This window comes from Diceros bicornis, chromosome 22, assembly GCF_020826845.1.
Source record: "Diceros bicornis minor isolate mBicDic1 chromosome 22, mDicBic1.mat.cur, whole genome shotgun sequence".
Taxonomy (NCBI): Eukaryota; Metazoa; Chordata; class Mammalia; order Perissodactyla; family Rhinocerotidae; genus Diceros; species Diceros bicornis.
This window is the reverse complement of record NC_080761.1, coordinates 5,165,104-5,179,958: the sequence shown is the minus strand read 5'-3', so window position 1 is coordinate 5,179,958 and position 14,855 is coordinate 5,165,104. Positions and strand designations below refer to the sequence as shown.

General features: G+C 36.7%; 2 protein-coding genes across 9 annotated transcripts in view; one reads left to right on the top strand and one right to left on the bottom strand.

Moving 5' to 3' along the window:
- The window catches only part of FANCC (FA complementation group C), a 267,168-nt gene that overhangs the window by 71,663 nt on the left and 180,650 nt on the right, over window positions 1-14,855 (bottom strand). For all 8 annotated transcript variants that reach the window (XM_058565471.1, XM_058565467.1, XM_058565468.1 and 5 more), the window contains 2 exons: window positions 9,665-9,778; window positions 8,693-8,757 (listed from right to left, as the gene is read on the bottom strand). In XM_058565471.1, coding sequence (XP_058421454.1) covers window positions 8,693-8,757; window positions 9,665-9,778 — 179 coding nt within the window. The remainder of the gene's footprint in view (window positions 1-8,692; window positions 8,758-9,664; window positions 9,779-14,855) is intronic.
- AOPEP (aminopeptidase O (putative)) overlaps window positions 1-14,855 on the top strand; it is a 514,798-nt gene that overhangs the window by 432,890 nt on the left and 67,053 nt on the right. The window lies entirely within an intron of this gene.

Below are 14,855 nucleotides of genomic sequence, written 5' to 3'. Positions count from 1 at the left end.
CTTTTTAATGTGTTGTTGAGTTTGGTTTGCTAGTATTTTGTGGAGGATTTTTGCATCAATATTCATCAGGGATATTGGTCTATAGTTTTCTTGTAGTATCTTTACCTGATTTTGGTATCAGGGCAATGCTGGCCTCATACAATAAGTTTTGAAGTATTCCCTCCTCTTCAATTTTTTTAAAGAGTTTGAGAAGGATTGGTGTTAACTTTTCTTTAAATGTTTGGTAGAATGCTCCAGTGAAGCCATATAGTCTTGGGATTTTTTTTGTTCGGAGGTTTTTGATTACTGATTCAATCTCTTTACTAGTTATAGATCTGTTCAGATATTTAATTTTTGTGTGTGTGTGTGTGAGGAAGATCAGCCCTGAGCTAACATCCGTGCTGATCCTCCTCTTTTTGCTGAGGAAGACCAGCTCTGACCTAACAGCTATTGCCAATCCTCCTCCTTTTTCCCCCCACCCCCAAAGCCCCAGTAGATAGTTGTATGTCATAGTTGCACATCCTTCTAGTTGCTGTATGTGGGATGCAGCCGCAGCACGGCCGGAGAAGCAGTGTGTTGGTGCGCGCCCGGGATCCGAACCTGGACCGCCAGTTGCGGAGTGCGCTAAGCCACGGGGCCGGTCCTGTTCAGATTTTTTAATTTACGATTCAGTCTTGGTAGGTTGTATGTTTATAAAAATCTATTTCTAAAGAAGATGTGATACATATATATACACACACAATGGAATACTACTCAGCCATAAAAAAAGACAAAATTGTCCCATTTGCAAAAACATGGATGGACCTGGAGGGTATTATGTTAAGTGAAATAAGCCAGACAGAGAAAGACAAACACTGAATGACTTCACTCATATGTGGAATATAAACTAACACATGGACAGAGAGAACAGTTTGGTGGTTACCAGGAGGCAGGGGTTAGGGGTGGGCATAAGGGGTGAGGGGTGCATTTATATGGTGACTGACAAATAATAATGTACAAGTGGAATCTCACAATGTTATAAACTATTATGACATCAATAAAAAAAATCTATCCATTTCTTCTAGGTTATGCAATTTGTTGCAATATAAATTGTTCATAGTAGTGTCTTATGATTATTTTTATTTCTGTGGCAACAGTTGTAGTGTCTCCTCTTTCATTTCTGATATTTGTTATTTGAATCTTCTCTCTGTTTTTCTTAGTCTAGCTAAGGGTTTGTCAATTTTGTTGATCTTTTTTAAAAACCAACTCTTAGTGTCTTTGATTTTTTCCTATTGTTTTAATATTCTCTATTTAGTTTATTTCTGCTCTAATCTTCATTATTTCATTCCTCATGTATCTTTGGGTGTAGTTTGTTCTTCTTTTTCTAGTTCCTTGATGTATAAAGTAAGCTTGTTGATTTGAGATATTTCTTCTTTTTTAATGAAGGTGTTTACCATTATACACTTTTCTCTTAGTACTGCTTTTCCTGCATCTTATAGTTTTTGGTATATTCTATTTTTGTTTTCACTTGCCTAAAGATATTTTCTAACTTCCCTTGTGATTTCTTCTTCAGGTTTAAGAGTGTATTGCGGGCCGGCCCTGTGGCATAGCGGCTAGGTGCCCGTGCTCTGCTGCTGGCGGCCCGGGTTCGGATCCCAGGCATGCACCGATGCACCGCTTGTTGGGCCATGCTGTGGCGGCGTCCCATATAAAGTGGAGGAGGATGGGCATGGATGTTAGCCCAGGGCCAGTCTTCCTCAGCAAAAAAGAGAAGAATTGGCATGGATGTTAGCTCAGGACTGATCTTCTTCACAAAAAAAAAAAAAAGAGCACATTGTTTAATTTGCACATATTTGTGAATTTTCCAGTTTTCCTCCTATTATTGATGTCTAGTTTCATACTATTGTGGTTGGAAAATATACATGGTATGATTTCAATCTTAAATTTGTTAGGACTTGTTTTATGGCCTAACATGTGATCTATCCTGGAGAACGTTCTGGGTATGCTTGAGAAGAATGTGTATTCTGCTGCTATTAGGTAGAGTGTTCTGTACATATCTATAAGGTTCAACTGGTCTATCATTTTTTTCAAGTACTCTGTTTCCTTATTGATCTTTGCTCTGGTTGATCTATACATTACTGAAAGTGGGGTATTAAAATCTCTTACAATTATTGTGTTACTTTCTACTTCTCCCTTTAATCTTGTCAGTGTTTGCTTCATATATTTTGTTTCTCTGCTCTTAGGTGCATATACAATTGTTATATATTCCTAGTAAATTGATCCTTTTATCATTATATAATGTCCTTCTTTGTCTCTTGTAACAGTTTTTGACCTAAAGTATATTTTGTCTAATATATGTATGGCCACCCCTGCTCTCTTGTGCTTACCATTCACATTGAATATCTTTTTCCATCCTTACACTTGCAGCTTATGTATATCCTTACATCTAAAACGAGTCTCTTGTAGACAGCATATAGTTGGACCTTGTTTTTTATCCATTAAGCCACTCTATGTATTTTGATTGGAGAGTTTAATCCATTTATGTTTAAAGTAATTACTGATAGAGAAGGACTTACTACTACCATTTCACTGTCTTCTGGTTATTCTGTCTTTTTTTCTTTTATTGTCTTCTTTTGTGTTTCATTGATTTTTTTTTTTTTGTAGTGATATGCTTTGATTCCCTTCTCCTTTTCCTTTGTGTAACTTTTATAGGTATTTGCTTTGTTGTCAGCATGGGAATTAGATAAAACATCTTATGGTTCTAACAATCTATTTTAAACTGATAACTTCAGTTGCATACAAAAACTTTACTCCTTTATATACCCTCTCCATGTTTTATATTATTGATGTCATAAATTATATCTTTTTACATTTTGTATCCATTAACATAGCTTTATAGTTATAGTTATTTTTATGCTTTTAAGTTTTATACCAGAATTAAAAGTAATTTATGCACCACCATTACAGTACTACAGAATTTTGTATTTGTTTATATATTTAGCCTTACCAGTGAGTTTTATATTTTGGTATGCTCTCATGTTGCTGTGTAGAGTCTTTTTGTTTCACCTTGAAAAACTCTCTTTAACAATTCTTATAAGGCAGGTCTAATGGTGATGAACTCCCTCAGCTTTTGTTTATCTGGAAGTGTCTTAATTTCTCCTTCATTTTTGAAGGACAGTTTGCAGAATATAACAATCTTGGTGGGCACGTTTTTACTTTTAGCACTTAGAATATGTCACCCCACTCCCTTCTGGCCTTAATGTTTCTAGTGAGTAATCCACTGATAATCTTATGGGAGCTTCCTTGTATGTGATAAGTTGTTTTCTTGCTGCTGTCAACATTCTCTGTCTTTGATTTTTGACAGTTTCATTACAACATGTCTTGGTGTGGGCCTTTTTAAGTTCATCCTAGTTGGAGTTCTTTGAGCTTCTTAAATTTGGATGTTGAATTCCTTCCTCAGATTTGATAAGCTCTCTGCCCTTTTCTCTCTCTCTCCCTCTTTTGGGACTCCAACAATGCATTTAATTGATCCACTTCATGGTGTCCCATAGGCCCTTAGGTTTAATTAACTTTTCTTCATTCTTTTTTCTTTTTATTCTCCTGATTTGCTAATTTCAAAGGATATATCTTTGAGTTAACTCCTTGATCAAGTCTACCGTTGAACCCTCTAGTGAATTTTTCAATTCAGTTATCATATTCTTCAGCTCCAGAATAACTGTTTGGTTGTCTTTTTATAATTTCTATCTCTTTGTTGATATTCTCATTTTGTTCACATATCATCTTTCTGATTTCGTTCAGTTGTTTTTCTGTATTCTACTATAGTGCACTGAGCTCCTTTAGGACTATTTGAGTTATTTGTCAGGTAATTCATAAGTTTCCATTTCTTTATTAGGGTAGGTTTGTAGATTAATTTTGTTCCTTTGATTGGGCCATGTTTTCCTGTTTGTGTGTCTTGTTATTTTTTGTTATGTTTCATGCATTTGAAGAAACAGTCACCTCTCCCAGTCTTAATGGACTGGATTTGTGTAGTGGAAGACTTTCACTAATCAATCTGGCTAGAGAGTCTGGAGGTCCTTCAAACTTTTTGGGGGGAATGCATCTTCTCTGGGTTTGTGCACATAATTTCCCAATTAGGGAGCTTTGCCAGTTTCTTTTTCAGGAGTTTGTAATCTCTTCCTCTCTCTGTGTTTGTCTGTGGTATTGCAGGTTCTCTAGTGCTGCAACAAGCCACTAAGATCTTTTGCTTTCTGCAGCTCCCCAGGCATCCAAACTATGCTGGTTCTGTTACTGCTTCAAGTCAAGGAAGACAGAAACCAATCCCTAGGGTAGCCCCTTCAAAAGCTGAAACATTGGATGCACATTCCACTCTTCTCTCCCCCCGCCTCCCACCCAAGAGAGAAGCTGAGAGTTGAGTGCTTTCTCCTAATCATGCTGACCTGAGCCAACCTCCATCTGCAGCAGTCAATTCTCTGGTGCTGCAAAAAGCAGCGGAACTCTCTTTAACTCTCCATAGTCCCCAGGCATTGAAAGTATGCTGGCTCCCCAGCAGTGGTCAGAGTTAGGCAACACAGACACCAGTCCCACAGGCAGCCCCCACAAAGCCAGAACATTGGACACATTCCACTCTTTTCTTTATCTCCCTGGGGAGAAACCGCAAGCTGGATTGGCTTAGGGGAAGGGCTACTGTGGTTGATATAAAATGGCTTTCTTATCCGTTTCAATATGGCTGTTCTTGACTTTGAGCTTGACTTCTTAATTGGTTTCTGGAGTTCTCATAAAGGCTCTTGGGGCCATATACTATCATTAAGTCAATTTCTCTGTGGGGAAACAAGGACTGGGGCTTCCTATTCTGCTATCTTGCTGATGTCACTCCTGAAGAATTTTTTAAATGTTTATTATGTATTCAATTTTCCTCTTTTGGTAATGATCTGCTTGTATTTCTTGTCTATTTCCATACTGGAATGTTTGCCTCTTTAAAACTGATTTGTAGTAGGCATTTCTATGTTTTGCATACTAATCCTTTGTCTGTTTTATAGGCTGCAAATATCTTCTAAGTCTGTGGCTCGTCTTTTCCATCTGTTAATATTTTGTTTGTATTTTTTGTTTGTTTTTAGTTTGTTTTTGTTTATTCTCAGCTGAGTTTTAAAAACATATCAACTTGACATTTTGGGAGTTTGGCATAGACCATACATACACAATGCATCCTATTGATATTTTAAGTCCCCTTTAATAAATTTTTAATTCTATTATTCAAAAGATCCATTACAGGGGCCGGCCCGGTGGCACAGTGGTTAGGTTCGCGTGTTCTGCTTCAGTGGCCTGGGATTCGCCGGTTCGGATCCTGGGCACGGACCTACTCACCGCTCATCAAGCCATGCTGAGGCAGCGTCCCACGTAGAAGAACCAGAAGGACCTACAACTAGGATATACAACTATGTACTGGGGCTTTGGGGAGAAAAAGAAAGATTGGCAACAGATGTTAGCTCAGAGCCAAACCTCCTCAAAAAATAAAAAAAGATCTATTATTCAACATTAACCTCAAGTCTAAATCAAAGTCTTTACCTGACGTGTAAATAAACGACTGTAAATGCTTTCCATGCACTCTACGGATTCTTATTACTTTTTAGGTGTATTTTATATATCACAAATGCAGCTATTTGAAATGTACAATTCAAAGATTTTTAATAAATTACTGAGTTGAACAACCATCATCATCCACTTTTAGGACATTTCCATCATCTCAAGATCTTCTGTGCTCAATTGTAGGAAATCCCTGTTCCCACCTCTAGCCCCAGGCAACAACTAATTTACTTTCTGTCTCTATAGATTTGCCTATTCTAGACATTTTATAAAAATGGAATCATACAGGGGCCGGCCTGGTAGCATAGCGTTTAAGTTCATGTGCTCCGCTTCGGTGGCCTGGGGCTCGCAGGTTCGGATCCTGGGCATGGAACTGCACACCGCTTATCAAGCCATGCTGTGGCAAGCGTCCGTCATGTAGGGTAGAGGAAGGTGGGCACACATGTTAGCCCAGGGCCAATCTCCCTCAGCAAAACGAGGAGGATCAGCAACAGATGTTAGCTCAGGGCTAATCTTCCTCACCAAAAAAAAAAAAAAAAAATGGAATCATACACTATGTGGTCTTTTGTGGCTGGCTTCTTTCACTAAGCATAATGTTTCTGAGGTTCGTGCATGTTGCAGCATGAATCAGTAGATTGTTCCTTTTTTACTGAGGAATAGCATTCTACTGTACAACATACCATATTTTGTTTATCCACTCATGAGTTGACAGATACTTGGGTTGCTTCCACTTTTTGTCTATTACGAATACTGCTGCTATGAACATTTGTATACAAGTACTTGTGTGCTTATAAGCCACTTGTATATATTTTTTGGTGATATGTATTCCAATCGTTTGCCTATTTTTTTAACTGGGTTATTTGTCTTCTAATTACTGAGTTCTTTATATATTCTGGATGTGAGCCTTTTATCAGATGTATGATTTGAAAATATTTTCTCACAGCCTATGACTTGTCCTTTCATTTTTTAAATGGTGGTAACATAACTTTTTATTTGTTCATCCATTCACTTGTTCATGGTCCTTTGGATTATTTCTGGTTTTGAACTATTACAAATAAAGCAGCTATGAATATTTGTATAGAATATTTGTGAATACACATGTTTTCATTTGTCATGAGTAAATACTCAAGAGTGGAAATGGTGGGTCATATAATGAGAGTACATTTAACTTTCCAATAAACTGCCACATTGTTTACCAAAGTGGTTATACCATGTCACATTCTAGCACACAGTGGATGAAAGAGCCAGTAGTTCCATATCCTCTCCAATACAAGGTAATGTAAGTGCTTCAAATTTTAGCCATTTGAGGGAGAGTGTACAGTGGTATCACATTGGTCTTTTTCTTGTTTTATTTTTTTTATTGTGGTAAAACATATATAATAGTTATCATTTTAACCATTTGTAAGTGGTAATCATTCAGCAGCATTAAATACATTCACATGCTGTGTGCCCATCACCACAATCTATACCCCAAACTTTCTCATCCCCAACACAAACTATGTGCCCATTAAACAACAACTCCATTCCCACCAGTCCCTGATAACCCCTATTCTGCTTTCTGTCTCTATGAATTTGCCTATTTTAGGTACCTCGTATAAGTGGAATCATACAACATTTGTCCTTCTCTGGCTGACTTATTTCACTAAGCATAATGTTTTCAAGGTCCATGCATGTTCTTGCATATATAAAAATTTTATTCCTTTTTATGGCTGAATGTTATTCTATTGTATTTACATACCACATTTTGTTTATCCACTCATCTGCTTGATGGGCACTTGGATTGTTTTCTACCTTTTGGCTATTGTGAATAATGCTGCTAGGAACATTGGTGTACAGATTATCTGTTCAAGTCCCTGCTTTCAGTTTTTTTGAATATACACCTAGGAGTGGAATTGCTGGGTCTTATGGTAATTCTGTGTTTAACTTTTTGAGGAACTGCCAAACAGTTTTCCACACTGGCTGCATCATTTTATATTCTCACCAACAACGCACAAAGTTTCTATTTTCTCCAAATCCTCGTCAACATTTCTTATTTTCCATTTTTGTTTGTTTGTTTTTTAAATTATAGCCATCCTAGTAGGTGTGATGTGGTATCCCACTGTGGTTTTGATTTGCATTTCCCTAATAATTAGTGATGTTGAGCATGTTTTCATGTACTTATTGGCCAGTTATATCACTTCTTTAGAGAAATGTGTAGTCAATTCTCTTGCCCATTTCTGAATTGAGTTTTTTGTTGTTGAGTTTTAGGAGTTCTTTATATATTTTGGATATTAAACCCTTACCAGATATATGATTTCCAAATGTTTTTACTCATTCAATAGGTTGTCTTTTCACTTTCCTGAGAGTATCCTATGGTTTGTAAAAGTTTTTAATTTTAACAAAGTCCAATTTATCTACTTTTTCTTTGTTGCTTGTGCTATTGGTGTCATATCCAAATAATCACTGCCAAATCCAATGTCATGAAGATCTTCTCCAGTGTTTTCATTTAAGAGTTTTATAGTTTACTTTAAGGGTTAGATGCAAAGGATTCCTAAAGGCTGAGGGCAAAGACCATTTCTGATAGAGCTTTAATTGGCAACAGCTTTACAAATAAAAGCACAAGGTGCCTCAATCCCCAGATTCTCTTAGTTAATGCTTTGTTAAAAATGAAATGCTCACCAATGAAAACAATTTGAACTCTTTCACATACTGAAGAAACATTTTGAAATTTGATTAATTGCCTTTTAATTTGTCTGAATCTATTTAATTTGTTTCGTCTACATTTTGGAATATTATGTTTCTTAAAATAGGTCAATCACATCAAATATCTGTTGCCTTGTAAATATTCTGATTCTGTGACTGATGCGCACACACAATGAGCTGAGCACTTCTTTCTTCTGTGTTCCCTACTGTATATGCAGGGCTTTTTACTCAATGGATGCTCAAGAGACATTACATGATTTACTGCCCTATGAGAGTTGAGAGAATAGTGAGTAAAAGAGAAAGTTTGATAAAACTCACCAATTTGCCATGTATTCCATTAAAATAACCTCTCCACATAGAACATAACTATAACTGTGAATATGCATTTCTTGAAAATTATAAAATTTTTCTCTCATAACTGAGCTGATATATTTTGAAACTTGAGAAGAGGGATGTTTAGTTTAACACCTACCGCCTTTGAGTGTTAAATCCGTTAAGGTGATTCTCTCTGAGTTCAGACACTAACGATAAAACCATCTGTAAAACAAAATCAGTTGCAGGTTAACTCACACTGCAAACAGGATTACATCAGTTTTGTTTCTCTTGGTGTGATATTTCCGTTGCGATTCCCAACCCGCCCCCACCTGTCTTCTCCTTGTTTCACATTGTCTAAATGAAAACAAAGCAGCCAAGTTACATTTACTAATAAGTTGGATTTTATGTTTAATGTCTGCTATTCCATATTCCTATTTAAGCAAATGAGCAATAGATAATTAATTTTCTAAGAATTAAAACCAAACCCATTAAAAATAAAACCACATTAGAGCTAGATTATTTTTTCTTTCTTAATTTAGTTCTTTATTTTTAAAAATGCCATTCATACATAAAGCTTCCAAAAGACAAGAATAGTTAATAAACATTAAAAATCTCATAACGTTTCTTAGAAGAGCCATGTTAAGATCATAAATTAAAATTTCTTGAATTTGGCTAAAATTTAAGGCACAAGTAAACACAGGTTTAACACTAAGATATAAAGATATAATACTATTTACAAGGTTGTTATTTATTGAATTTTTTTACTTCAACATAAAATTCCTATCAGGTTATTTTAAATACAAAATTTCTCCAACAGTAAAAGGCTGTGTTTACATTGGTTAAGGAAATCTCTTCTCCCAAAAATCTTTGAGAGAATAAATGAGATGTGTTAAGAGACAGAGAGGTTGGTTGATTTAGAATAACCTCTCCTGGTTTCCTTCTTCTTTCTCGTAATCTCTCATCTCACATTTCTTCCTTACATGGCCATAAGTCAGCCCAAGGTAAAAAGAGATAAACATAGAAAAGTTAAACATCTCTCCTGGAGGAGTGAAATATTTCCATTTACTTAATGTACCATCAGCAAAAAGAGTAATGAAAATTTCAATACTAATAAATTAAAAATACTCACATTTTTAAGCAAACCAGGATAGTAATCTGCAGGTGCATACCCAAGACCTTGAGTAAAAAGACCAACTTCTTTCATATCAAATCTGAATGCCGAAAGTATATGAGATAACAACCCCTAAAAAACACAAAGAGAAAAAGTTCTTAAAAGTGAATGCAAGTGCCTATTACATATAATGCCTAGAATCTGGGTCATTTGTAAATGGGGTGGTCTTTATGAAACAAATAATCTTACTTTATCCAAGTACCCAGTTCACTTTGATTCAAGATATAAAGAAGAAATAAGTTGGCATTAAAATTATTACATTAAAAATAATTCCATTTAAATAAATGTTAACAGTGAAACACAAATACATAACGAATGAACAGTGCTTTAACCATATTAAGAATGTGATCTTTATCATTTTTAAACTCAGCAAAATATTTTATCTGAGTAGATACAACAATTTAATACATGACAAAGAATGCACCACAAATCACTAGAGAAAGGAAATATTATGCAATAAGTGGTGCTGGGAAAACTATATGAAAAAAGATTAGATTCTCACCTTATGTTATTCACCAAAATATACTTGAATTTAATGTAAGTTAAAGAGAGCAATGTAAAAAATGAAATGAAATAATAAACAAGAAGAAAATATAAGTACTTTTCATGTGTCTGAATGGGGAAGAACTTTGTAAACTGAAAATCAAGGAAACAAATCATTAGTTCTTCTAAATAAAAATAAAACCTTGTGTTTTTCAGAAAATAATATATGCACGAACTAGGAATAATATTAACAACAAATAATACAGATCATATGTAATCAAATAAGTGTGCAAAATATCACATGACAAACACTAAGAACATAAAAAATGAGTATGAACAGATAATTTGTAAGAGAAAATACATATTTTCTCAAGAAATGCATGGATAAATGTTCATCCTCATAAACAAAAAGGGTAGATTTAAACATCAACATACCACTTTTCATTTCGTGAATTAAAGATTTTTACAGACAGGAGAATACCTAATGCTAGTCCAGGTTCTCTGAAACAGGTACTCTGTGTGAACTACTGAAAGAATATAAATGGGGATGTGTACATCAATGCTGTTGTGACCTGCACAAAGGCACCAAGAGAGAGTGTGAGTGGGTGTAACACAGCCCATAACCCACCCCCAAGCTTGGACTGCCAAGGCTACATCTACCCAGAGGTTTGCAACCTGAACAAAGATGCCTTATAGGGTGGATAAAGGCCTGCCTTATAGAAAGCAATTTGAGAACATATAGCAAAGGTTTTAAAAGCATTCAGAACTTTTAATCTATCTGGAATACATTTAAGGAAATAAATCCAAATATGACGATGGGAATTACACTCAAAGATGTTCACTACAGTGTTATTTCTCATAGTGAAAAATGTCTAACAGCAGGGAATGATTAATTTATAATACCCTCATACAGTGGCTCATTGTACAACATTAAAATGTTTATAAACAATTTATGATAGCATTTTAAATGGTTATATTAAAATGTTAAATGAAGAAAGGAAGATGCAAAATTTTATACACAGAAACAATCTCATCAACATAAAAATAATCTATACATGGAAATGAAAAAATAATAGAAGAAAATATCATCAATTGTGTGTGTGTAGGGTGGTGCTATTATAAGTATATATATTTTTTCTTCTTTCTGCTTTAGTACATTTTCCAGTTTCCTATATGTGTATGTACTACTTTTATAATCAGGAAAAAATATTTACTTTTTGAAAAAGTATCGTATTTGGAAATATTTTATTTTTTAACAACAGCTTTATTGAGATATAATTTATATAACATAAAATTCACTAAAAACTCAGTGGTTTTTAGTATATTCACAGAGAAATAGTCATTTTACATTTTTTAAAAAAGTCCTACACTGCACTTTGTGAATACACATTAGACATAAAATGAACATGTCTATGTGCATATAAATGTGTATGTGAGCTCACATACAAATACTCTGAGAGGACAGTCTAACCTAGGGAAGAGGCTGTATCACCTCGGTCAAGGACAGGCCCTACCAGACCAGGACAGCAAACACATACTACCAGTAACGCCCAGAGTAGATATTTATTAATTCATCATGGCACTCGTTTCAATTTTATCATAAACTAGTTTACATGTTCAAAAATATATAAAATAAAATGACAAATTTTACCCACCATCGAACTTGATAAAGCATTAGAAACACCAAGGAAGCCTTCTGCGCCATCTCTCCTCTTCCCACCACAACTCTATAGCAGTCCCTCCCTACCAGGGAAGATTGTAACCAGATCTGGTGTGCACCCTTTTGTGTAGACCATGGTGTTTTTTCTCTGTGAGCTCAAACATGCCTCAGTATCCTCAAAACAGAACTCTACTAAGTCATATAGGTTGAAACCTGCTGTCCCTACATGACATCTCAACTACTGTTTCAAATTAGAAAAGTTCATAGCAAGTTAACAAAGTAACTTTGAAACACTAAGTAGAAGACATTCATGATTTAAAAAAATCCCAGCAACATGTATAACATGATTTACAAAAATGAATCTTTTGGGGGGGGGGGCAGGAAATTTACCGAGTTAAAATGAACCCTTTGCAAGGTATACCACAATCAAAAGGCTTCTTACTAGAGTGAAGAAAAGGCTGGATAGAAGCCACTTGCATATCATTTGACGTTTTTTCCTTTCAGTTCAAAGCTGTCTTTATAAATATAGAAAGCCAAGAGGAGCTGATAACAGGCCCAGGTGAGTTCACCTGGTATTTTCAAACACCAAGTGCAATCTGGGTGAGAGCAAGCAGTCGTGGTCAGGTTGGCAAAGCCAGGGGAAGTAAATCACAGCCAATGTACCATCCCTTGGGGGTGGTGTTTACTGGCAGATTCTACTTAGTTCACCACAACCAAGAGCATACGTGGTGCTCTCAGCAGGCAGAGTGGGACCTGACACTCTGTGTGAGGTACAATGCAGGTGTTCTGGTGAAGGAAAGCCCAGCCAAGCCTGGCCAGCCATATGCCACATCCATGTGTAAGTGCCCACACTAGACCAGGCAGGGGGAAGGAGGAGGCCGGGTTGGTTTGGAAACTAGACATCCAAGGACTCAGAGTCAGGGGCAGTTTTTCATGGAGGAGGTCAGGCTGATGCCAGATGGAGGGAGGCCAGTACTAGAGGGGCTTAACTTTCTGCCACCAGGCTTGTTAAAGCGCTTATATACTGGCAGCTGATCTAAGTGCTTTACAAATAGCAATTCATTGAATCCCCAAAGCCTATAGGGTAAGTGCTATTACTGAATCTGTGTTATAGATGAAGAAAATGAGACACACAGAATTTATGTAACATGCCCAAGGCTGGTTACCTACTCTATGGCCAAATCTTATGAGGAACCCCCCTGTATCCTTTCTCCATGAGGCAGCTGGAATAGTTTTTTAACATAACAGTGCAAATCTGATTGGTCCTCAGCTTAAGACCCTTTATGGCTCCCAATTACTCTTATGGTGAAGCCCAAACTTCTTCCCAAAGTAAGGAAGCCTGGCCCCACCAGTTTTGCAGCCCCTGCCTGGGGCTAACTTTCCCTCACTAGATTGTCTGGGGACCTAGAGGGTCCCTCAGGACTTTAGTACGTTCTAGTCCCTCTGCCAGGAGGGCTCTTCTAGCCACTTCACCAGGTTAAGTGAGGGAATTCTAACAATTATGACAACTAAAGTTTACAGAGTGCTTACGATGTGTGGAGCAACTTTGCTAAGTTCTCTAAGTATGGCATCTCACTTAAAATCCCATGAATTCAGTTTTTAATAAAATTCAATTACACAAAGTTTCAATCAAGCCACCTATAAACAGGTGGCTTCTATCATTATAATTCACAGGATTGACCCTTAAAAAATTAAAGCACAAAGTATTACAGACCCAGTGGAGATAAAAAGTAATGTAATGTATGTAGAAAAGAAGCAAATGTGTTTCAAGGCAGTAGCAGTTAAGGGTCAGTTAAGATTGTAGGTCTTAAGAAAAACCACGCCAAGGCTTTCCCCTTGTAATCCAGTGCCTCCCAGAAGCACTCACATCCTGGGCCTTGGATCAGTGCATGGAGGGTAGCTTCCCAAAACTGCATGAGTTACTTTGGTAGCTGAGCCAATGAAAGCCAAAAAAAAAAAAAAAAAATCTAGGACATTCAGTAGATTCAGAGGGTGCGAACAGGGATTGTAAATAACTCCTGAGTAATGTTTAAAATAGCCGTAAACAGGGCCGGCCCTGTGGCGTAGTGGTTAAGTGCGTGCACTCCGTTGCTGGCGGCCGGGGTTCGGATCCCAGGCGCGCACCCGATGCACCGCTTGTCAGGCCATGCTGTGGCGGCATCCCGTATAAAGTGGAGGAAGATGGGCACAGATGTTAACTCAGGGCCAGTCTTCCTCAGCAAAAAAAATATATATATAGCCATAAACAGTTCCCTAGATAATATTCACAATGTCTGCATTATACAAGCTGACTGTTACACTTAAGGCCTTGGAAACATAAAAATAACTTAATTGGCAGGCCTGTCCTGGCCTAAATTCCCAAAATGATATAGTTAGAAATTGATTTTTTTTAAATCGAATGCTATAAAGATTAGTTCCTTTTTTTCTTTTTTTTTTGTGAGGAAGATCAGCCCTGAGCTAACATCCGTGCCCATCTTCCTCCACTTTATGTGGGATGCTGCCACAGCATGGCCTGACAAGCGGTGCGCCGGTGGGTGCCCGGGAGCCGAACCCAGGCCGCCAGCAGCGGAGCACGTGCACTTAACTGCTACACCACGGGGCCAGCCCCTAAAGATTAGTTCCTCATCCTATCTTCCACTCTGTTAAAAAAAAAAAAAAAAAAAATTCCATACCATAATATTCAGTGTTGGCAAGGATGTGGTGAGAGCGGCACTCCACTGCTATTGGGAGCACAAATTTGTAAAGTCTTCTGGAAAGTCACTTGATGATGTGTAGCCCAAAGCATTAAAATTCATATCTTTTTACCCAGTAATTTATTTTCCAAGAATATATCCTAAGGAAAGGTTTAGGTTCATGGCAAAATTACTTATAACAGTGAAAAACTAGAAGCAACCAGAGTACCCAGTAACACTGGATTGGTTGAATTCATTATGGTGTATCCAACAGCGTGAACCATGTTGTAAAAAGATATTTAATGACATAAGAAAAGATAATGTGACACTAATT